General features: G+C 39.0%; 1 protein-coding gene across 3 annotated transcripts in view; it reads left to right on the top strand.

Annotated features, from left to right (window-relative positions):
• Window positions 7,602–24,945, top strand: part of CC2D2B (coiled-coil and C2 domain containing 2B) — a 30,098-nt gene continuing 12,754 nt past the window's right edge. For 2 of the 3 annotated variants that reach the window (XM_005698268.2, XM_005698267.2), the window contains exons 1-6: window positions 7,602–7,622; window positions 12,560–12,658; window positions 14,478–14,675; window positions 16,375–16,464; window positions 19,945–20,058; window positions 24,641–24,775. In XM_005698268.2, coding sequence (XP_005698325.2) covers window positions 7,602–7,622; window positions 12,560–12,658; window positions 14,478–14,675; window positions 16,375–16,464; window positions 19,945–20,058; window positions 24,641–24,775 — 657 coding nt within the window. Of the gene's footprint in view, window positions 7,623–12,559; window positions 12,659–14,160; window positions 14,340–14,477; window positions 14,676–16,374; window positions 16,465–19,944; window positions 20,059–24,640; window positions 24,776–24,945 lie in introns of those variants that run through there. The other variant, XR_001917300.1, reaches the window with a different exon arrangement.

Below are 24,945 nucleotides of genomic sequence, written 5' to 3'. Positions count from 1 at the left end.
TCAAAGAATGTCTAATGTCATTTTTTGCATGTAGCTGTCCAGTTTTCCCAGCACCATTTATTGAAGAGACTGTCTTGCCTGCATTGTTTATAGTCTTTCCTCCTTAGATTAATTGACCATAAGTACATGCGTCTATTTCTGGGTTTTCTGTCCTGTTTCATTGATCTGCATTTCTATTTTTGTGCCAGTACTATGCTGTTTGTGTGTGCCATGCTGTTTTGATGACTGTAACTTTGTAGAGTAGTCTGAAGTTTTTATTTTCAGTCTTTAGAGGAAAACAAGTGTGACCATAAAGTTATAATTCCATATAACTTTGTGTTTCCATGTAGGTTCCATATAGGTTTGTGTTGCCAGGAGTTGCAGCACTTTTAACTAACTCCTACTCAGAACTATGTAGAAATGATCAAGAGAATAATTCCTAAGAAATGAATACTCTTTTGAAATAACATCTTGTTTCATGGGATTACCTCTCCATGCCTTATATCTTCTTGGACCATATACCTAAAGAAAAAGGGGCAATCAGATGCTCTCTTAAAACACAGAATCCCTTCTACACTCAGAAAAAGATTATTTTCTGGAGTCTAAGACAGCTCTGTCTCTCCTACACAGTAAAGAGAACATGGTTCAGAATAATGACCTTATTGATAATAAATTTTAAAAATCATTATCTTTCAAATCTTAAGTTATTTTATATCAATCTGATTGACCACTTTTTAGCCAGTTGACATATGCAGTTTGTAAACTTCTTGAACAACGAAGAAAGTTAAAGCCTCAGAGGAAAGAAAGGAAAAAAGTGGCAGCACAGACTATCTGTGATAGAGATATTAAGATTCTTATCAGAATACTGAGAGCTTATAATATTCCTACAAGGAGAACAACAGTTAATAGGTAAGGCAATTGTACCAATTTTTGGAGTTACAAAAAATGTCTTAAATGTAAATTTCTAAACTATCTTTTTAATAAAACTTTGTACTTTATTCATGTTCTACATACAAAAGCTGAATGAGAGTTGAAATCTTCATTTGAATAGTCAAACTTAACGTCATTGCTATGTAGTAAAAGTTTGCAGAAGTTTGAGATGCCCGAAGTATCTTTAACATGTGTATTTTTGGGTACTTTATTAAATAAATGCTTTCTGTCCATATTCCCTATTTTGAAAACTTAAGCAGCTATTGCCAATTAATTATACTGTCCACTCACAGTGTTGGAAGTAGAATAGTAGAATACAGGAGAGAATAGGCTCCATTATGGACTTGTCATTTTAGGTGACTTCTATAAAAATCAGATCTTACCATCTCTTTTGCAGGCACTCAGAATGATGTGTTTTATCGGTGTTGCTTGGGCAGAGGATATGTGGGGTCAGAATGGTCAAATGAAGTCATCCTGAATATTTAGTATATCCTCAATATCAAGTGTCATATATTTAATCTCATATATAATTTATATATTGTAAATATTTCATACCCAGGTACCTAAGGGATACTGAGTATCCCTATCTACATTTAACACAGGTGTGTTCTACTTGCTTATTTTATGTTTATCCTGTGAATTCTACCTATGAGAAACATTTTGCTTACTAGCTACTAACCTACAGTTAAAACCTCTTAAAGGTTTTGCCTGTGTTTTGTAAATATGACTTTATTTATGACACACTTGATATTCTCAAAACAAATGCACATTTCAAGGCTGTTTTGTGAAATAAGGACCTTTTAAAATTACTACCATTTTCTGCAATAATTGGGCTTATTGGGCTTCCCTTGTGGCTCAGCTAGTAAAGAATACACCTACAATGGGGAGACCTGGGTTCAATTCCTGAGTTGAGAAGATTCCCTGGAGACGGGAAAGGCTACCCACTCCAGTATTCTGGCCTGGAGAATTCCATGGACTGTATAGTCCATGGGGTTGCAAAGAGTTGGACATGACTGAGTGACTTTCACTTTCTGCAAAAATTAATCTCTAAAAGAAAGAATACTGTAACACCAAAAATAGGAATAATACAGCTCCAAGTATTACCTACCCTATTTTTCCCTTTTTGCTGAGGATCAGTGAAGACTTTACTGCAGACTGGTTCCCATCCATAGCTTAGCACTGAGGAGCTGCCCTTTCAGAGTAGTGATATGAAGACCCAAAGCAAACTGTAAGATCCAGGGTAACTGACTTATCTATCTCTATAAGCATAAGCAGAAACCCAACAACATAGCACAGAAGCATAAGCATAAACACACCTACTCACACCAAAACAAATACTGAAATTAATTAAAATGTATGTTCCTATATTAATTTTCCTGAAGGTCCTTGGATATGCCTACTTATTTGATATCATCCATGTCTCGCCTCAGACATAAAGAAACAATCAAATCATTAACCTCAGATGAACTCTTAAATGAGGTAAGTATTTAACACTTCTCTAAAGCGCAGTTTTGATCATGTTTTCCCTGAATTGCAACTGGCCCCTAACTGGACTATCCATCGCTACTCTCTTGGGCTTCTAGTTTACTCTCCATAACACAGTCATGGGTGCTGTTTACATAATGTAATTCTAACCATTTCATTCTCTACTACCCTGCCCTCAGGGTCTATAGAATAAAATGCAAGCTCCTTAGAAAGTCTACCAAAATCTGTATTTACCTGGTTCTTATCTACCAATCAGCCAGCCACATTTCCCTCCACCCCACAGCAGTATCATATCACACTCCTGCGTTCTAGAAGTCCTCCATTCTTGCCCTTTCCTTTGCCTGGAATGGCCACCATACTAAATGTGTATGTGTTACTGGCCACATGAACTACTATTTAATGTTTCAAAGCTCAAGCCCATGCAATGTGTTCTCTGTGAAGTTCTCTTTGTCCTCACCCCCAAAAGTTTAATCATTCTCTCTCCTGAGTAACTATTACATCCTGAATATATTTCTTATGTTTCATTGCCATTATTTGCTTAACTGTTTGTTTTCTCCAGACAGACTTAAGATAAAAATCTTTACTGATATCCATGTATTTTTGAATCCTAGCAAAATCGTACCTGATATTAAATAGAATGAAATCTTAATTGAACGAATGAATGAATACATAATGGTTGTTTGAAAAATGAGAAAAACCAAACCATCTAGTTATCAGCCAGTAACTAATCTCTACCTTTAATCAACTATATAAAATATTACAAAAATCTAGTCAGTGTTTATCATGTGTTTCAGGATATTGTACACCCCTTTGTGGAAGTTTCTTTTCAGCACACTGTATACCAAACCAGCATTGCCAGTGGATCTCATCCATGCTGGAATGAAGAAATTAAAGTAGATTTTATGTAAGTTGGAGTCCATTTTTCCTTGACTTCTAAAACAAACCAATAACAGAATTATTTTCTTGAGCCATTTATTTAAAATAATGATTGATACAGGCTTAATTTTTAAGTTTTTAAATTATGAAGTGTGTTTACATAGATAATATATGCGTGTGTGCTAAGTTGCTTCAGTCATGTCTGACTCTTTGCAACCCTGTGAACTGTAGCCCACGAGGCCCCTCTGTCCGTGGGATTCTCTAGGCAAGAATACTGGAATGGGTTGCCCTGCCCTCCTCCAGGGGCTCTTCCCGACTCAAGAATTGAGCTCGCGTCTCCTGTGGCTCCTGCATTGCAGGCGGATTCTTGAGTCAGCAGGGAAGCCCCTATATAATGTACATGTAAATATAAGTTCTGAGGGAAAATGAATATTTGTGTATCTACCATTTAGCTTTAAAAATGGAGTGTTACCAGTAACTTTGAAGGCTCCACTGTGCCAGTACCTAACTGTATCCCCTTCCTATCTCCCCAGAGATAGCAACCATATCACCCTTGTGTTTATCCTTCCTTCTCTTTCTTTATGATTTTAAATCATAGATATTCATCCTTAGCTATGTTTTATTTATTTATGGATGCCTTTCAACTGTATATAAATTGAATTATCTTTTGCAACCTGTTTCTTTACTCTTCATTATTTTGAGAGATTTATGCATATTCATAACTATTTCTTCCTTCATTTTCACTTCATTTTAGTATTCCACTGTGTTAAAATGCCATAATTTATTTATTCTTTATCCTGTTGATGCACATTTGCCTGGTTTTAGTGTTTTGCTATTATGAATAATGTTGCTCTGAACATTTTTGTACTTGTTATCTGGAACACACATCTAAGAGTTTCTTTTTAAGACAGTAGTTCTCAGGCTATTTTGTGCACAGAAATCACTTGTATGACTTCTTTAAACAAATTGCTGGGCCCAACTCCATAGTTTCTAATTCAATAGCTCTAAAGTAGGGCTGATTTTAGTTTTTACTTTTAGGTTTATGCCTTTTTGCATTCATTTGTGTGTGTTACAAAGTTACAGTCTTGTCTGATTATCTTAGTACCATTTGTTGAAAAGATTATCCTTTTCTCATTAAGTTGCTTTGACACTTTTGTCAAATATCAATTGACTGTAAATAAAAGAATCAGCTTATGGAAAAAAAAAAAATAAATAAAGTAGGGCTGATACATAATTCCATTTCTAACAAGTTCCGGGTGTTACTGATGCTACTAGTCAGGAGACACTTTGAAACCCTCTGCTCCAGGATCCATATCCAGGAGTGGAATTGCTTCAACTTTACTATGTAATGTCAATTTTTTTCCCAAAGTGATTGTGCCAATATACACTCTCAGTATATAAGTTCCTATTGTGCCACATATTCAATAATATTTAATATTTTTTAAATTAATTTTTCTAATATGGTGGATTTAAAGTGATATTCTTACTGTGATTTAATTTACATTCCTGGATTTCTAATGAGATTGAGTTTCTTTTTCTTCCATTTTAAACAAACTGATAGACTTTATCATTTTTAGAGAGTTTAAGTTCCTAGTAAAATTGAGCAGAAAGCAGAATTCTTACATATCCTCTCCCTTCAACACACACACACACACACACACAGAGCTTCCCTAAGTGCCAGTGTGATACATTTCTTATGAAACAGACCATATTATGAGACAAAGTCCACAATTCACGTTACAATTCATTCTTTGTGTTGTACATTCTATGCGTGTGTACTCAGTTGCTTCAGTCATGTCCAACTGTTTGTGATTCTATGGACTGTAGCCCACCAGGCTCCTCTGTCCATGGGATTTCTCCAGGCAAGAATACTGGAGTGAGTTGCCATGGCTTCCTTCAGGTGATCTTCCTGACGCAGGAGTCGAACCTGTATCTCCCACATCTCCTGCAGTACAGGTAGATTTTTTTTACCACTAGTGTCACCTGGGAAGCCTTGTATGTTCCATGGGTTTTGTCAAGAATAGCAAGGAGAGATAGGAAAACCTCCCTCAGTGATCAATGCAAAGAAATAGAGGAAAACAATAGAATGGGGAAGATTAGAGATCTCTTCAAGAAAATTAGAGATACCAAGGGAACATTTCATGCAAAGATGAGCACCATAAAGGACAGAAATGGTATGGACCTAACAGAAGCAGAAGATATTAAGAAGAGGTGGCAACAATACACGAAGAACTATACAAAAAAGATCTTCATGACCCCGATAACCACGATGGTGTGATCACTCACCAAAGCCAGACATCCTGGAATGCAAAGTCAAGTGAGCCTTAGGAAGCATCACTACGAACAAAGGTAGTGGGGGTGATGAAATTCCAGTTGAGCTATTTCAGATCGTAAAACATGATGCTGTGAAAGTGCTGCACACAATATGCCAGCAAATCTGGAAAACTCAGCAGTGGCCACAGGACTGGAAAAGGTCAGTTTTCATTCCAATCCCAAAGAAAGGCAATGCCAAAGAATGCTCAAACTACCACACAGTTGCACTCATCTCACCCACTATCAAAGTAATGCTCAAAATTCTCCAAGCTAGGCTTTAACTGTACATGAACCATGAACTTCTAGATGTTCAAACTCGATTTAGAAAAGGCATAGGAACCAGAGTTCAAATTGCCAACATCCGTTGGATCATCGAAAAAGCAAGAGAGTTCCAGAAAAACATCTACTTTTGCTTTATTGACTATGCCAAAGCTTTTGACTGTGTGGATTACAACAAACTGGAAAATTCTTCAAGACCTGGGAATACCAGACCACCTTACCTACCTTCTGAGAAATCTGTATGCAGGTCAAGAAGCAACAATTAGAACTGGACATGGAACAACAGACTGATTCCAAATAGGGAAAGGAGTACGTCAAGGCTGTATACTGTCACCCTGCTTATTTAACTTATATGCAGAGTACACCATGCAAAATGCCGGGCTGGATGAAGCACAAGTTGAAATCAAGATTTCTGAGAGAAATACCAACAACCTCAGATATACAGATACCACCCTTATGGCAGGAAACAAAGAAGAACTAAAGAGCCTCTTGATGAAAGTGAAAGAGGAGAGTGAAAAAGTTGGCTTAAAACTCAACATTCAGAAAATTAAGATCATGGCATCCAGTCCCATCACTTCATGGCAAATAGATGGGGAAACAATGGAAATGGTGAGAGACTTTATTTTGGGGGGCTCCACAATCACTACAGATGGTGACTACAGCCATGAAATTAAAGGACGCTTGCTCCTTGGAAGGAAAGTTATGACCAACCTAGACAGCATATTATAAAGCAGAGACATTACTTTGCCAAAAAAGGTCCGTCTAGTCAAAGCTATGGTTTTTTCAGTAGTCGTGTATGGATGTGAGAGTTGGACTATAAAGAAAGTTGAGCATTGGAGAATTGATGCATTTGAACTGTGGTGTTGGAGAAGACTCTTGAGAGTCCCTTGGACTGCAAGGAGATCCAACCAGTCCATCCTAAAGGAAATCAATCCTGAATATTCATTGTAAAGACTGATGCTCCAATGCTTTGGCCACCTGATGCGAAGAACTGACTCATTGGAAAAGACCCTGATGCTGGGAAAGATTGAAGGCAGGAGGAGAAGGGGACGACAGAGGATGAGATGGTTGGATGGCATCACCAACACAATAGACACAAGTTTGAGTAAACTCCAGGAGTTGGTGATGGACAGGGAGGCCCGGCGTGCTGGAGTCCATGGGGTTGCAAAGAGTCGGACACGACTGAAGAACTGAACTGAACTGAACTGATACTCACTCCAGTATTCTTGCCTGGAGAATCTCATGAACAGAGGAGCCTGGTGGGTTACATTCCATAGGGTCACAAAGAGTTGGACATGACTGAAGAAACTTCGCGTGTGCGCATACCTGGGTATGTGCCCATAAGTGGGATTGCTGGGTCATATACAAATCTATTTTTAGATTTTTAAGGAACCTCCATACCGTTCTCCATAGTAGCTGTACCAATTTACATTCCCACCAACAGTGTAGGAGGGTTCCTTTTTCTCTACATCCTTTCCAGGATTTATTGTCTGTAGATTTTTTGATATTGAGTCTAATGAAAGATAACAGTCATCTTGAAAACACATAGCTTTTCTTAGCTTACACTTTATAAAAGAAAATAACACAGGTAATTTTATAGTCCTTTATGAATAATGATTTTATAAAATCAATTAAGCATCTGAATTTGTTTTCTTATTTACAGCTTACCAGGACATGATTGTAACTTCTCAAGTTTATCTAAAATAAAAGATAATATATATGTCAACATTTTTGATGAAATGATTATTGAAAAGCATGAGGTAAAGTAGAAAAATTATAATAATCAATGTTGAAATAATTCTAGGTTCAGACTGAATGAAGTCTGTGAACATATTTGTTAATTTGCTTTTAGATGCAGTGTCTATTTACAACATTTTCTAAAAGGGATATGGAACAACATGAAATAAAATCAGACATGTGACAAGTCAGTTCAAAAATAACAGAGATCATAAACCACACATAGGAAGAGGAGGGATAAATATACCAAGAATTTGGGGAAAGTAGGTTTCTGCAGTTGAACCTTATATCTACATGTGAACTTCCTGGTAGCGAAGCTTTAGCATATTTTCAAGGTTTGCTGCATTAAGCATATTTGCTATGATATATACTATGATATATACTGAATGTATATACTACGGTAAAAGTATATACATTAAGGTGCTTTACATTGTTTACTGAGATGTAGGTAAATCTCAAAAGCAATGGCTATGAACTACAGACAGGAATCAGGTGTACTGGTAGCTTTTTTTAAACTTCAGTGCTTTCCCAGATTCAAGTAAATGGTAGCAACACATCCAGGGCTTAGAAACTGAATACCATGGCTTCCTAGCTGGCATGTGATCACTGGAATCTCAATATTGTCTATTATGACCCTGAACTCCCTGGCATTTGTTCTTCTTAGAAGAAAAGAGAGATCAGATTAAAATGGGAGCCAGAATATATTACATTTTCTTTTGCAAGGTTTTTACATTTCTAAACTGGACTGTCTGCAAGAGGACCATTCAGTGAATTTTCTTAGTCAAGAAATGGCCCATGTTAAACTTTGTTGTGGTGGCTGTTCAGTCAATAAGTTGTGTCTGACTCTTTGTGACCCCATGGACTCCAGCACACCAAGCTCCCCTGTCCTTCACTATCTCCCAGAGTTTGTTCAGATTCATGTCCACTGAGCTGGTGATGCTATCTAACTGATGCCATTATTTCTTGGCAGTAAGCCAACATGATCCATAATTATGACAGCAAGGGAAAGGTGGTTGATGGAAAAGCACAAAATGAAGAAGAAAGCAAGACAGTATATGGGGAAAACTACAATGAATTGTCCTTTTTATCTCCCTTCTTTTTTCCTAGCTCTTTACTTCAGCCCAGATTAATAGTGTATATCTGTAATATTAACAGAAATTTTGAGTTTATAGATTTAAAAGAAATCACATTAACATCAATAATTTAAGGTCTTATTCTTATTCTACCTTCTACTCACAAAACCTCCACCAGTCCCTCGCAAAATTTTCTGGAAGCCTCCGAGGAGTCCTCATAATTGTGCTTAGACATGACTGTTAGCTATAGTCGTCAGTATGTGTGTTCTTTTGACTCAGCCCCCAAAGCTCTCAAAGCCACCGAAAAGAATCTCACCACCAGCACTGTTGACACTGCCCCTGATTATGATGCCACCATCTGTGCCAAGGGTGTTATCCCTCCAGTTATCCTTGAGCCCAAAGCTATCAAACTTCTGAATACTCAAGAGGCACTGGATTCTGTACAAACATGGGCCTATTTTCTCTGAATCCATATCACATATTGTGTATCTAGACTTTAAAGCAATAGTGTTTGTACACAAAATCTCACAGTAGAAGAGCTTCTCCAGCCACTGACCCTAATCATCAGGGGCCAAACCAAGGACAAGGGACCTAGTGGGGTTCAGTGTGCACCAACCCTTTCCGTGTCTTCATTGTCCTTTCTCCTCTTCTTGATTCCTAAACTCAACCCAACTGCTCTCATCTTCCCTAATTACAAGTAAAAATCAGTGGATATAAGTATATACAAGTACTGTGGAGCAGTTTGTTGCCTATGTCAGTCTTAACTCAAACAAGCAACATGCCTATCCCAAGAACTATTCTCTAACACCTTTCCCATATTCCCCCTATTTCAGCACTTTGACTGATGAAATGAAAAATGTAAATGGCTAAAAGTGAAGTGAGTTACAGAGTAAATGCCAGTGGGGTTAGTGGTGTTGGCAGTAAATGCCAAACCTTTTTTTGCCCAATACCCCACTACACTGTCTCTAATGTTTAAAAATAGCATTACTGAGAAGTAGTTGGCATACAGTAAGCTGCACATAAAGTGTGTATTTTGACAAATTTTGACATATATATATATACATGAAACCATCATCAAAGTCAAGGCAATGAATATATGCATCACTCTCAAAGGTTTCCCTCTGTCCTGTTAGAATACCTCCATCTTTCCCTTCCTTCCTCCTACCCCAGGAAACGATTCATCTGCTTTCAGTAACTATAGTTTATATTTTCTGGAATTTGATAGAAATGGTATCATACAGTTTTCACTCTTTTTTCCTTGGCATGGCAGCTTTCCTTCAGGGAAAAAAATTATTTTTAGATTTGTCTATGTTGTGTTATTTATCAAATAGTTCTTTACTTTTTATTGTATAGTGGTAGTCTGTTGAAAACACGCATTGTATTGTATGTTTAAATATTCACCTGTTGATGGACAAGTGGATTTTCTATGGCAGGGGTGAGAGGGCTATTATAAATAAAACTACCATGAGGATTTGTGTAGAAGTCTTACATACAAATGCTTTAATTTGGGGGACGGTAAATACATAGGAGTGAAATGACTGGATCATATGGTAAGTGGACACTTAAGAAACAAACTGTTTTTTCAAAGTGATTGTACCATTTTTTATTTCTACCAGCACTGTATGAGACTTCTAGTTCTTTCACATTCTTACAAGCATGTAGTCAGACTTGAAAATTTTAGCCATTCTAAAAAGCCTGTGGTTGTACCTCATTATAGTTTTAATTTGCATTTCCTAATGACTAATGAAGAGGAACTAAAAAGCCTCTTGGTGAAAGTGAAAGAGGAGAGTGAAAAAGTTGGCATAAAGCTCAACATTCAGAAAACTAAGATCATGGTATCTGGTCCCATCACTTCATGGGGAATAGATGGGGAAACAGTGGAAACAGTGTCAGACTTTATTTTGGAGGGGGCTCCAAAATCACTGCAAATGGTGACTGCAGCCATGAAATTAAAAGACGTTTACTCCTTGGAAGAAAAGTTATGACCAACCTAGATAGCATATTCAAAAGCAGAGACATTACTTTGCCAACAAAGTTCCGTCTAGTCAAGGCTATGATTTTTCCTGTGGTCATGTATGGATGTGAGAGTTGGACTGTGAAGAAAGCTGAGTGCCGAAGAATCGATGCTTTTGAACTGTGGTGTTGGAGAAGACTCGAGAGTCCCTTGGACTGCAAGGAGATCCAGCCAGTCCATTCTGAAGGAGATCAGCCCTGGGATTTCTTTGGAAGGAATGATGCTAAAGCTGAAACTCCAGTACTTTGGCCACCTCATGAGAAGAGTTGACTCACTGGAAAAGACTCTGATGCTGGGAGGGATTGGGGGCAGGAGGAGAAGGGGACAACAGAGGATGAGATGGCTGGATGGCATCACTGACTCAATGGACGTGAGTGTGAGTGAACTCCGGGAGATGGTGAGGAACAGGGAGGCCTGGTGTGCTGCGATTCATGGGGTCACAAAGAGTCGGACACGACTGAGTGACTGAACTGAACTGAACTGAATGACTAATGATGTTGGATGGCTTCCCTGGTGGTTCAGATGGTAAAGAATCTGCCTGCAATGCAGGAGACCTGGGTTTGATCCCTGGGTTGGAGAGATCCCCTGAAGAAGGGAATGGGAACCCATTCTAGTATTCTTGCCTGGAAAATTCCATAGACGAAGGGGCCTGGCGAGTCGCAGTCAGACATGACTGAGCAAGTAACGACACACAATGATGTTGAGCATTTTTTAATGAATTGCTCTTGGTGTCATGTTTTTTAGCTCTGATTTTATAACTCTTTATTAGAGTTACAGGGCTTCCCAGGTGGCGCTGGGGGTAAAGAACCTGCCTGCGAATGCAGGAAACGTAAGAGACTCAAGTTTCATCCCTTGGTAGGGAAGATCCCCTGGAGGAGGGCATAGCAACCCACTGCACTATTCTTGCCTGAAGAATCCTCATGGACACAGGAGCTTGGAGGGCCACAGTCCATTGGGTCACGCAGAGTCAGACATAACTGAAACAACTTAGCACACACACACACACACACACACACACACACACACACACACACTGGTAAGATTATATTCCTTCTTCATGAATTGATTGCTCTATTATTATGAAATATTCCTCTTTATCCCTGGCTACATTTCTTAATTCTTAAATCTACTTTGTATGTTATAAGTATAGTCACTTCGGCTTTCTTTTCATTGGTGTTTGTATGTATGGTGTATCTTTTCCTTTCTTTTCTTCTTATTTTTTCTTTTAATCTGTGTCTTTATATGTAAAATGAGTTTACTTTAGACAGTGTATAGTCTTGGGTCTTCCTTTTTTACTCAGTTAACAACCTCTATCTTTCAATGAATGGGTATTTATGTTTTGTGTAATTATTGACTTGGCTGGGTTCCATCTTCCTGTTTGCTTTCTACTTGTCCCATCTGTTTTTTATTCTTTTTTTCTTCCCTTTTTTGGATTAATAAAGTACTTTTATTATTCTGCTTTATTTTCACTATTGGCTTATTAGCTGTACTTTTTAAATTTCTTAATTGTTACTCTAGGTTTTATTATATATTACTGCACTTATCACAGTCTATAATATTATGCCACTCCACATACAGTGTAAGGAGAGGATATTATTACACTTCTGTTTCTACTCCTATGCTTTGTGTTAGTATTATTTTATCATATATTTTGCTTTTACTTATGTCATAAACTCTGCAACAGGTCATTATTGTTGCTTTAAATAGTCAATTATCTTTTAAAGAAACTTTTGAAAGTGAGAAAAAAACTTTTCTATTTACTCTTTGGTTTCTTTTTAAAATGAAAGAGAATTTATTATACTTACCTGCAAGTTTGTGTGAAGTTATTCATCACATGATGTAGAATAGTAATAGAAAACATTTATTTTAATAGGATCGCTGTTTCAAGAGCTGCAGTGCTCATTCATATATAAGAAAGAATTGGCTTGGATCCATTGTCTTCCCTTTCTCTGCTCTCCTACAACAATCTGAGGTAATAGAAAATGATTCTTTGCTAACTCTAAATTTTTGTCTCTGGCTAATAGAAACACTTACTGTTTTCTTTGAGTCAGATTTTGATCGGCAGGTTGATAAGTCAGTTGAAATGATCCTGTATGCAAGTGCCTCTTAGGTGTTGGAGTATTTGAAGATTTTAGCCATCTCTAGGAGATACCCACAAATTTATTTCATATATTTTTAGTGTTCATTGATGAAGAAAAGGACAGCTAACCATAGGTCTTAAAGCAACATTCATATTTGTTTATAATAGTTACATAATTCAAGATTCATACATTTTCTGAATAATGACATTGCTTCGTAACCATGGATTCCAGGATTCTATGCAATCACAGCATGTCACGTGGGAGCACGTTACAAATACAGGTGCTGCAGATAAAGAGCAAGGGAGATTTTAAGTTGTCGGAGGTATAGGGCTTCCTGTTGTAATCCCTGCAGTTACTTCTCAGTCTCAGGCCAGATGCTAGGATAGAGAAGTGGTTAGGAACCTGAGCTTCAAAGGAAGACTCGCCTGCATTGCGATCCTGGCCCTGCTACTCATTGGCTCTGTGGCCTGTCACAATTTCCTCACATGCTCTGAACTCATTTCCTTCTCTATAAAATGGAGATTAGTGGTGTCTACCTCATTGAATAATGTGATCTGTATCAAGCACTTGGAAGAATGCCTTATACATGCTGCTGCTGCTGCTGAGTCGCTTCAGTCGTGTCCGACTCTGTGCGACCCCAGAGATGGCAGCCCACCGGGCTCCCCTGTCCCTGGGATTCTCCAGACAAGAACACTGGAGTGGGTTGCCATTTCCTTCTCCCGTGCATGAAATTGAAAAGTGAAAGTGAAGTCGCTCAGTAGTGTTCAACTCTTCACAACCCCATGGACTGCAGCCTACCAGGCTCCTCTGCCCATGGGATTTTCCAGGCAAGAGTACTGGAGCGGGGTGCCATCGCCTTCTCCGCCTTATACATAGTAGGTGCTTAATAACTATTAATATTAGTTATGTTGTTAGTAGTAGTAGTTATTATTTTAAATTATCTCCTCACACACACACAAACATACACACATATACACACACGGTCCCTCCTCCAGTGGACTTTGGGTCATCTCTGCTTCTGTTCCATTTTTTTTCTTTCCAGACCCAGTGCAAAATGTAACATGGTCTTTTAGCATTTTTCTCTGAGCTTAAATTTGATTCTCTAAGAGTTTCTATCACTCTGGTATGTTAACTTGCTTTCTCATTTCATCCCTTTCTTACTTCTGCCTTTTCCACATACTACATATTACAGAGGGACCCAGGGTGTCAAGGTTGCTTGTGAGCAGACCATCATGGAAAACTTTATCATTCTTTGCAAGTCCCTATTAGTCGAATCAGCATGAACCCATGCAAGCCCATTTCCTGCAATGGAGTAGACTGAACTGAGCTATCTTTGACTGATGTTTATTTCCATCATGCAGAATCCATTCTGTTCATATACTCTTTCAGATTAGCGGAACATTTCAAGTAAATATTCCACCCTTTTTGCTTGGGTATACTTGGAGTAAGACTTATGTGTCTCCTAAAGAAGATTATAATGGACAGAATTTAAAAGAATGTACCTTCTTAAACATTTTTGCTACTATTGAACCTCAAATATCATATGCCATCTGTAGTCCGGCACTAGACAAGGTAGGCTTTCCACTGAATTATTTTCAGATATACTATCAAAGGAGTGTTAATTTCAAAGATGACAAAAATAAATGTTGGTTCAATTTGTTGGTGGGAACAGTATGGTAGCAAGTTGAAATATTTTGAACTTGATTCTAGTTTTCAGATCAAATAGACGTTTTGGAGAGAGCACGGATTTTTACAAAAGCTTGTAAGGCGTTATTTCCTAAACGAAGAATCACCACTACTGTTTTTAATGATGAAGGGATACAGATCTTAGTGATAAGATACATCAAGGCATTGAATCCACCTCAACAACTCCTGGATATGTTTCTTCATGATTCTAATGCAAGACTTGTAAGTGATATTTATGTTAGTAACTTCACTGAGATATTCACAAACCATATAATTTGCCCTTCTAAAGTATATAATTCAGTGGTTTTCACTATATACACCAAGTTGTGCAGCCATCACCACAGTAAATTTTAGAACATTTTGATCACTCTAAATTTATATTTATTTTAATTGGTTTATTTTTTAATATTAACTTTGAGTAAAACTTTCTTATTAAAATTGCTTTATCTTCGGAGACAGTTTCCTGAGAGAGATACCATCTGTGTTGCAATGTGTGCTCCTGAGTGTCTGGTGGAAGAAAACATTTCCTCCTGTTGCCCTTCACTCTGCCCACGTGTACTGAAGGTCACTGTTGCCACATCACTTCATGCAACCATACCAACTTCAAAATCTTTCTGTCAGACTTTGAAAAATGATGCAGAAAAATTCCTTTGATTTTCAGGCAGAATTGAAAGTTGTATTTCTAAAGAGATTGTGTCCTTCTAAGGATTGCTTCTTGTTGTGAAGAGGCTATGTTATCTTTTGCTCTGTAAACGGCCAACATAACACTTCTCACCTTCTGTGGCTTTATGCATATCTGTTATTTAACAGCTGACAAAAGAGACATGTACAGGTGTTCATTATGAACTCAGAAGAGGAGATAGCTTCTTTCACTTTGAGAAAGTGAAATGTGAAAGCAGAAATCTAGTCTCCCCTTTAAGGAAAAAAAAAAGCTTTGATTAACAGACATCTATGAAAAATCATTTATACCTTTTATTTATTCAGGCCTGATTGACTCAATTGACTCTCCTTAGAATATTTATATTATTCTTCCAGGATGAAGCTCTCACCTGAATTCTTTAAGCCAAAATCAAAAGTCCTAATTTAGATCACATTTTACTGCACTCTGCTTTTGGGTTTCTTCTTTTCCTATTTCCTGATACCAAAAGTCCAAGGAGATAATGATGCTCTCAGATTTCTTTTAAAGACAGTCTTTGTCTTTTAAAAAAAAGTAGAAAAAAATCCTAGCTCTTTTGCTTATCAGAAATTGTGAGCCGTGTTTAATTAACTGCATGAAGTCAGAAACACGATTAGTGTAGGAGGTCATAGTAGTGCATATATGGTAGCTACTGTAAATCAGTGAAAATGTTGGTGAACTGCCTGTGTTAACTCTGAGTCCTTATCTCCAGCCCTATAGGGGTAGGAGGCCACAACAGAAGTTCTGTTGTTTGTAAAAATAGGCTGCACCAATATCTTCTTGCTTCAGCAACTTATAACTGGATTTTATTAATAAAAATAATTCTGATGGATTTTGAACCTGAAAGAAAATCAAACTTTTGCTACTCTTCTACACGTTTTTTTCAATTTTCTTAAACAGTTATATTTTAAAGTATACATGTAATGTATCACATTAAAATTTTTGATTTATTATAGTGAAATGTAATGATTATTATACATGGTCTGGAGTCATGCTAATGGGCTTATTCCCAGAGACCCATATGTTGTGTTAGTGTGTGACCCATATATTATGTTAGTGTGTTAGTGTGGGCAGGTTATCTAGCACTCTAAGCTTGTTTCTTCTTTTGTAAAATAAAATTAATAATAGTGTGTATTTCAAAGGCTTGTAGGATATACTAAATTTGGTGATAATGCATGTAAAGCACTATGCTTGGTGATGGGCATATAGTATGCTCTTAATAAATCTTAGTTAATATCATTTTAGGACCTTGTTGCTCACTTTGTATCTTTGATTCCCATTATGCCTGATGCACTGGATGAAAATGATGGTTTTGATATATGGATGACATCAGAGGTAACCAATTACAATTTACAAATTTAAATGTATAATGTTTGCTTTTCTTTTAAAGAAATATTTCAAAAATATTATGCACTTATGTAGTAGCTTTCCTGATGCAGTTTGAAGGCATTTAATAATTTAATACACTCTTTTCATTCAGCTCTATAACAACCCATAGAAATAATTCTTAAAGACCAAAAATCTTGTTCAACTCTTTAAGTAGCTCAGAATATTCAGATTCAGCAGGAATTCCAGGAGTACAACATTATGACATTCTCCAGAGAGAAATATGAAATATGCCTTGTTCGCTATAGAGCTGGTTAGACCCAGAAGTCTAGGGGGAAATACCACCACTTCCCAGAAGCTTTCCCTAGTTTTCCCATATCTGAATGAAGAGCTTCCTTGGCACTTGGATTAAAATTGTATTTAGACTGGTTCCCATGCAATATTTGGGACATACTTAAACTAAAAACTATTTATTTGAAATTTAAATTGCTTTAGGCATCCCATCCCTCTCCCCAAAATCTGCCAATCCTAATTAGAACACTTCTTCCATTTCACCTTAAATTATATTTCAGTTCAGTCAGTTCAGTTCAGTCAGTTCAGTTCAGTCGCTCAGTCATGTCCGACTCTTTGCGACCCCATGAATCGCAGCATGCCAGGCCTCCCTGTCCATCACCATCTCCTAGAGCTCACTCAGACTCACGTCCATCGAGTCCATGATGCCATCCAGCCATCTCATCCTGGGTCGTCCCCTTCTCCTCCTGCCCCCAATCCCTCCCAGCATCAGAGTCTTTTCCAATGAGTCAACTCTTCGCATGAGGTGGCCAAAGTACTGGAGCTTCAGCTTTAGCATCATTCCTTCCAAAGAAATCCCTGGGTTGATCTCCTTCAGAATGGACTGGTTGGATCTCCTTGCAGTCCAAGGGACTCTCAAGAGTCTTCTCCAACACCACAGTTCAAAAGCATCAATTCTTCGGTGCTCAGCCTTCTTCACAGTCCAACTCTCGCATTTAGTTGGCCTAAACTAAATATACACTGGCCCTATACCCACACACTATATATATACATCCCAAGTTTAATCTCCTTGAATGAAAAGGTAAATTTGCACTTATCTAGAATGCTTAGAGGCTGGATTTGAGCTGAAATGGATTTAGAGAGCACAGGACTAATTTAATAGGTTAGTTACCCTGCCTTCTGCTAAATGAGAATAAGAGAGACACAAGCATGTAGTTTGTTTTAGGACCCAGTGGGTCAAATCTGGTAAAACTCAAAGAGATGTATATTAACTCTAGACTCTTCTGAGAGTCTTCAAACTAATCAGAATGTGTTACAATCCTGCAGAACATTGAAAGATGGCCTCTAAAGTAGCTAAAAATAACTATAAAAATAACCATTCTGGCAAATACCAGTGCTTCCAAGTGCCCTCCAAGCCAAACGGTACTCATAATCAACAGGTCACAACCGGCACAGGCTTCCTTTTGGCTGGTGTCTTCCCATTGCCATGAACTCTGGACTTGGGAACTCCCTGAGTGATGACTAATTAAATCGTCACAGGAGTTATTTCCTCTACCCAACATACAGTCTTCAAGCAAACCTTGGTTCAAATCCTACTTCAACCACCTGATACCTGATACCTTAAGTTATTCAGCTTCATTAGACCTCACTTTCCTCATCTGTGTCATAGAGGGATTTTGAAAGGATAGGCAGCTAGAACACAGTATGTTAGTTACCTTGTTGTTGTTGTTTGGTCGCTAAGTTGTATCCGATTCTTTGCAGCCCCCTGGACTGCAGCAACCAGGCTTCTCTATCCTTCACGACCTCCTGAGTTTGCTCACATTCATGTCTTTTGAGCTGGTGATGCTATCGTGCTGTCTAACTACCTCGTCCTCTGCTGCTGTCTTCTCTTTTTGCCTTCCATCTTTCCCAGCTTCAGAGTCTTTTCCAATGTTAGTTACCTACTCATTCATTCCCTCCTCCTCTTATGAGATGCAGTCAGGGGAACCTCCTTAGCCTGACATTGAAGACTGCTCATGTTCTGCTATTCATTCTCCTGTTCATCACACGTATCTTTCAGAAGAGCCGTGTTACCATTCTTCTTAACCTCTATCCCTCACCATCACATCCAGCCAGTGTGTACTAATGTGGCCACATCTGTTGTTAAACCATTGAAACACTGCCCGACTGACTGGTAAATAGTCACTCTGAGAGCTCCTGAGCTCCCCCTCCCCAAGCTCCCTGGCCACCACAGCCCTTTCTCTGGGACTAAGGAAACGGAAGCACGTGTCCAGTCTAAATGGTGCAGCCGAGTCTGCGTGTTGCAGCTGCTACTAAGCAGCAACACAGTATTGCCGTATGCACATGTGGGCCCGTATATTTTGTTAGATCCTTTGATTCTTCAAGAGAATCCAGAAATTCAGAGTTGTATGTGTGATCTTCCAATTTTTAAAAGCATTTTGGGGCCAAGCAAAACACACCTATAGACTGGAGCTGAATCATAGGCCGCAGGTCTGCCACCTGTGCTGTGCTTTTTCTCCCCTGCTGCAACTGCCTTACTAGGCACTCCGCATTTGATTACACTTACCCCTGCTGTTCAGGTCTTTCGGTTAAGGAAGTTTCCATCACTTTTCTTGATTGGGCTCCAACTCAGATCTCTTCTTCTAAGTTGAGAGCATTATATTGGTACAGGGCAGAGAGTGACTCCATTGACCAAAGGATTCTTTCCTCCAAAAACAGGTGATTTCCTATCAGATGAAGTTCCTTAAAATATTAGCCAATTTTGTTATTCAGTCACTGAGTCATGTTCAACTCTTTGTAACCCCACAGACTGCAGCATGCCAGGCTTCCCTGTCCGTCACCATCTCCTAGAGTTTGCTTAAACGCACATCCATTGAGTCAATGATGCCATCCAACCATCTCATCCTCTTTTGTCCCCTTCTCCTCCTGACCTCAGTCTTTCCCAGCATCAGGGTCTCTTCCAGTGAGTCAGCTGTTCACATCAGGTAGCCAAAATATTGGAGCTTCGCTTCAAATCAGCCCTTCCAATGAATATCCAGGATTGATTTTCTTTAGGATTGATTGGTTTAATCTCCTTGCTGTCTAAGGGACTCTAAAGAGTCTTTTCCAGCACCACAGTTCAAAACCATTTATTCTTTGGTGCTCAGCCCTGTTTTCCCAGGGTATTTGTCCCCCAAAAAAGCTGCCTCATTTTGGATGATAAAATTATTGGGTCGCAAAGTATTCACATTAATTGTCCCATAATAAAGGTGACCCTTATGTTCCAGGTTAATGTTCTCTCTTTCTAATGCCCTAATGTTTTAACAGGAAAAGTGTGTCAGAGTTTTAGGCTTTGCAGTCATCTTAGTGACCTGGCAAAAATGTGTGTGTAAGGGCGTGGAGGGGCCCTGAATTTGCTGGATGCTTGCACTACTCAACTCTCTCTCCTCCCCTCCCTTCCCTTTTTTTTTTTTTTGTCTTTGTTTTGTTTCACCTTAGCGCTGCATCAGTTTAGCTATTGGAAATAAGGAGGAGCATGCCATACTTCTCTGTAATTTCTTCCTGTATTTTGGAAAGAAAGCTTTGGTCCTTCTAGGAACCTCAGTGTTGGAAGTAAGTGTTGGACTTAATATTTAAATAGTGTAAACAAAATTGGGAGAAGGCAATGGCACCCCACTCCAGTACTCTTGCCTGGAAAATCCCATGGACGGAGGAGCCTGGTAGGCTGCAGTCCATGGGGTCGCTAAGGGTCGGACACAACTGAGTGACTTCACTTTGACTTTTTCACTTTCATGCATTGGAGAAGGAAATGGCAACCTACTCCAGTATCGTTGCCTAGAGAATCCCAGGGACAGGGGATCCTGGTGGGCTGCCATCTATGGGGTCGCACAGAGTAGGACACGACTGAAGCGACTTAGCAGCAGCAGCAGCAGCAAACAAAATTAATTAGCTTTCAGTTGCAAGTTTTAAAGACTTCAACTCCAAGTTTCCATTTTTTCACAAATTAATTAGGAAATTTCATAGGCAAACAAATATTTACTTAGGAGAATAATGTTGCTTCATCAAAATTTCCACAATGTAAAGAATGACTTCCTTTTGTTTTTCTTCTTTGTAAAGTAGTACAAATAATAGTGCTACTTCATGGCAGCAAATTTGGAAAACTCAGCAATGACCGCAGGACTGGAAAAGGTCTGTTTTCATTCCAATCTCAAAGAGAGACAATGCCAAAGAATGTTCAAACTACTGTAAAATTGTGCTCATTTCACATGCTAGCAAGGTTATGCTCAAAATCCTTCAAGCTATGCTTCAGCATTATGTGAACTGAGAACTTCCAAATGTACAAGCTAGGTTTCAAAGAGGCAGAGGAACCAGAGATCAAATTGCCAACATTTGTTGGATCATGGAGAAAGCAAGGGAGTTCCAGGAAAACATTTACTTTGCTTCACTGACAATGCTAAAGCCTTTGCCTGTGTGGATCACAACAAAATGTGGAAAATTCTGAAAGAGATGGGAATACTAGATCACTTTACCTGTTTCCTGTGAAACCTGTATGCGGGTCAAGAAGCAGCATTAGAACTGGACATGGAACAATTGACTGGTCAAAACTGGGAAAGAAATATGACATGGCTGTATATTGTCCCCCTGCTTATTTAACTTCTGTGTGTGAGTACATCATGCAAAATGCCGGACTGGATGGATCACAAGCTGGATTCAAGATTACTGGGAGAAATATCAATAACCTCAGATATGCAAATGATGCCACTCTAATGGCAGAAAGTGAAGAGGAACTAAAGAGCCTCTTGATGATGCTGAAAGAGAAGAGTGAAAAAGCTGACCTGAAAGTCAGTGTTAAAAAGCTAAGATCATGGCATCCAGACCCATTACTTCATGGCAAATAGACGGCGAAAAAGTGGAAGCAGTGACAGATTTTCTTCCTTGGACTCCAAAATCATTATGGACAGTGACTGCAGCCATGAAATTAAAAGATGCTTGCTTCTTGGAAGGAAAGCTACGAGAGACCCAGACAGTGTATTAAAAAGCAGAGATATCGCTTTGCCGACAAAGGTCTGTATAGTCAAAGCTATGGTTTTTCCAGTAGTTACATACAGATGTGAGAGCTGGACCATAAAGAATACTGAGCGCGGAAGAACTCTTGCTTTTAAATTGTGCTGGAGAAGACTCTTGAGAGTCCCTTGGACTACAAGAAGATCAAACTAGTCAATCTTAAAAGAAATCAACCCTGAATATTAACTGGAAGGAATGATGCGAAAGCTGAAGCTCCCATCCTTTGGCAACCTGATGTGAAGAGCTGACTCATGGGAAAGACCCTGATGCTGGGGAAGATTGAGGGCAAAAGGAGAAGAGGGTGGCAGAGAATGAGATGGTTACATAGTGTCACTGATACAATGGACATGAGTTTGAGCAAACTCTGGAAGATAGTGGAGGACAGAGTAACCTGGCATGCTGTATGTAGTTCATGGGGTCACAAAGAGTTGTACATGACTTAGCGACTGAACAACATGGGGTTACTAGAAATACTAAATTATGTGGTAAATATATGACACTGAGAGCAGTATCTGGTTTATGGAAAATGCTCAATAAGTGATGGGGGTTGGTGATGTAGCAATAGTTACATAGTGGTTGTTAACCATCATCACCATCATCATCTTTATATGTTCCTAGAATTATATTTTAAGATAATTAAGATGTACCTCTCCCTATTTTTCACTGCTCAAATTTTAATTGTGCAAGAAATGGGCCAGAAACTCACTAATTTGTACAGCTTAATTATCTGTTCAGTTCAGTTCAGTCGCTCAGTCGTGTCCGACTCTCTGTGACCCCATGAGTCGCAGCATGCCAGGCCTCCCTGTCCATCACCATGTCCCGGAGTTCACTCACACTCACGTCCATCGAGTCAGTGATGCCATCCAGCCATCTCATCCTCTGTCGTCCCCTTCTCCTCCTGCCCCCAATCCCTCCCAGCATCAAAGTCTTTTCCAGTGAGTCAACTCTTCGCATGAGGTGGCCAAAGTACTGGAGTTTCAGCTTCAGCATCAGTCCTTTCAAAGAAATCCCTGGGTTGATCTGCTTTAGAATGGACTGGTTGGATCTCCTTGCAGTCCAAGGGACTCTCAAGAGTCTTCTCCAACACCACAGTTCAAAAGCATCAATTCTTCAGCGCTCAGCCTTCTTCACAGTCCAACTCTCACATCCATACATGACCACAAGAAAAACCATAGCCTTGACTAGATGGACCTTAGTCGGCAAAGTAATGTCTCTGCTTTTGAATATGCTATCTAGGTTGGTCATAACTTTCCTTCCAAGGAGTAAGCGTCTTTTAATTTCATGGCTGCAATCACCATCTGCAGTGATTTTGGAGCCCCCAAAATAAAGTCTGACACTGTTTCCACTGTTTCCCCATCTATTTCCCATCAAACCTCCAGAAAGCTGCCTTATTAGGACTCTATTTCTATTTAATAAAATGAACTATATTGTAAGCGTTTAAAAAGTCCAGATTTTTTTTTGTCACGATCATTTATTTCTCTGTATTTCCTTTGCAAAACTGATTATTTCTGTGTCCTGTTTGTTAGCTGAAAGTTCAGTTCAGTTCCCGACTCTTTGAGACCCCGTGAACTGCAGCACGCCAGGCCTCCCTGTCCAAAATCTATGGCCAATTTCCCCATGTGATCGCTCTGCTGTAGCTTTGAGCACCACTAGATGGCAGTAAACAGTGAACAGTATTTTAACAAACATTTGTATTTGTACCTGTGAGTCAACACTGGGTGTCAGCACTTACCTATACAGTTCACCTTGGCTGTGTGGTTGAGGTGAAGCCTCTTTACCTGGGAAATCCCAGGGACAGAGGAGCCTAGCGGGCTACATACAGTCCATAGGGTCACAAAGAGTCAGACACAGCTGAGCAACTTTCACTTCACTAATAATGTTTACTAGCTGTATGATCTCAGCCTTATTTATTTTCTGAGCCTCACTTATCTACCCCCTCAAAGTGAAAGTGAAAGTCGCTCAGTTGTGTCCAACTCTTTGCGAGCCCATGGACTATACATTCCATGGAATTCTCCAGGCCAGAATACTGGAGTGGGTAGCCTTTCCCTACTCCAGGGGATCTTCCCAACCCAGAGATTGAACCCAGGTCTCCCCACATTGCAGGAGGATTCTTTACCAGCTGAGCCACAAGGGAAGCCCCCGCTCAAAGGAATAATGCTATTTACTGTTACCCTAGACATGTGGTTAACCTCTTATTCTTCATGTGAAAGGTGGGCATGATAATCATACCTACCTCACAGAAATTGGAATTAATTAAAGTGAGAAATTAAGTAAAATTAGCATGAGCACTGAGTACAGAACCTGAGGTACGTAAATGATAAATGTTAAGCAGTTATTATTATCATTACCTGAGGTTTTTATTTTTTGCTAAATAAGAAAGGTTTACACTTCAAAAGTATGTGCAGAGCAAAATAGTAACATAGTGACTACTTTTATTCCTCAAATGGTTTTTTGTTTAATTTCTCTCTGGCCTCTAATTCTAGATCTTGTTCTCAAAATTAATTTGATGGCTTTTTAACTTCACCTAGCTTTTCAGAGCCTTGGACTAACACCATAACTCTACATGGTGTTCACCCTTGATCTCTAAATATATTCTGCTTAAAGCAGGGCTAATCCATATAGCACCTTTGTGTGAGTTATACAAAAGTACCCCTATGCATTAGCACTAACTATTAGGAAATGTTCTTCATATACTGATTTCATCAGAACAACATATTTTATTGCTATGAGGGCGGCAACACTGGCTCATAAGTTCTCTCATTTGAACCCTCATGATAGCTTGGGCCTGTGGATTTCTATTGCTTTGGCTTTTCCCTTTTCAAAGAAATTGTAAATATTCTAAAAAAGGCTTTTAAAAGATCAGAGATACCAGGGAGTTTCCTGATGACATAGGGGTTATGATTCTGGGCTTTCGCTGCTGTGGCCTGAGTTCAGTCCCTGGTCAGGGAAAAAAGCCGTGCAGCATGGCCAATAAATAGATAAATCATACAGAATAAAGAATCTATAAGGTGATTGATAATATTATCTGTAAAAAGTCAGAGATAGCATATGCTTACACTACAATTTCCAATACAAAAATGAGTTAAATCAATCATCCACCAGAAATAATTTTAACTCTTTCTTTGGACAGGGGCCCGTGGCGTATGTATTAACTCAGGAAACTGATGAATATTTGCTTTGGAATCCATTAACTGGACAGTGTCATAAGCAGTTTGACCCATTTTGTCCGTTACAAGGTGTAGATTGTTTGTTTGATGGTGAAAACGTAAGTGTATTGGGTGAGGAGGGAAGATTTTGAGTTCTCTCCTCAGGAGTCAAACTTGTGGCTCTCTACCCTGACTATACATTAGAATCATGTGGAGACACTGAAGAAACCGTAGATGTTCAGTTAGAATCCCTGGGGTGTGGGGCCAAGGAAATCTTCCATCCCCAAAG

This window comes from Capra hircus, chromosome 26 (genome assembly GCF_001704415.2).
Source record: "Capra hircus breed San Clemente chromosome 26, ASM170441v1, whole genome shotgun sequence".
Taxonomy (NCBI): Eukaryota; Metazoa; Chordata; class Mammalia; order Artiodactyla; family Bovidae; genus Capra; species Capra hircus.
Note: the sequence above shows the minus strand (reverse complement) of the source record. Positions and strands in the feature narration are given on the sequence as shown.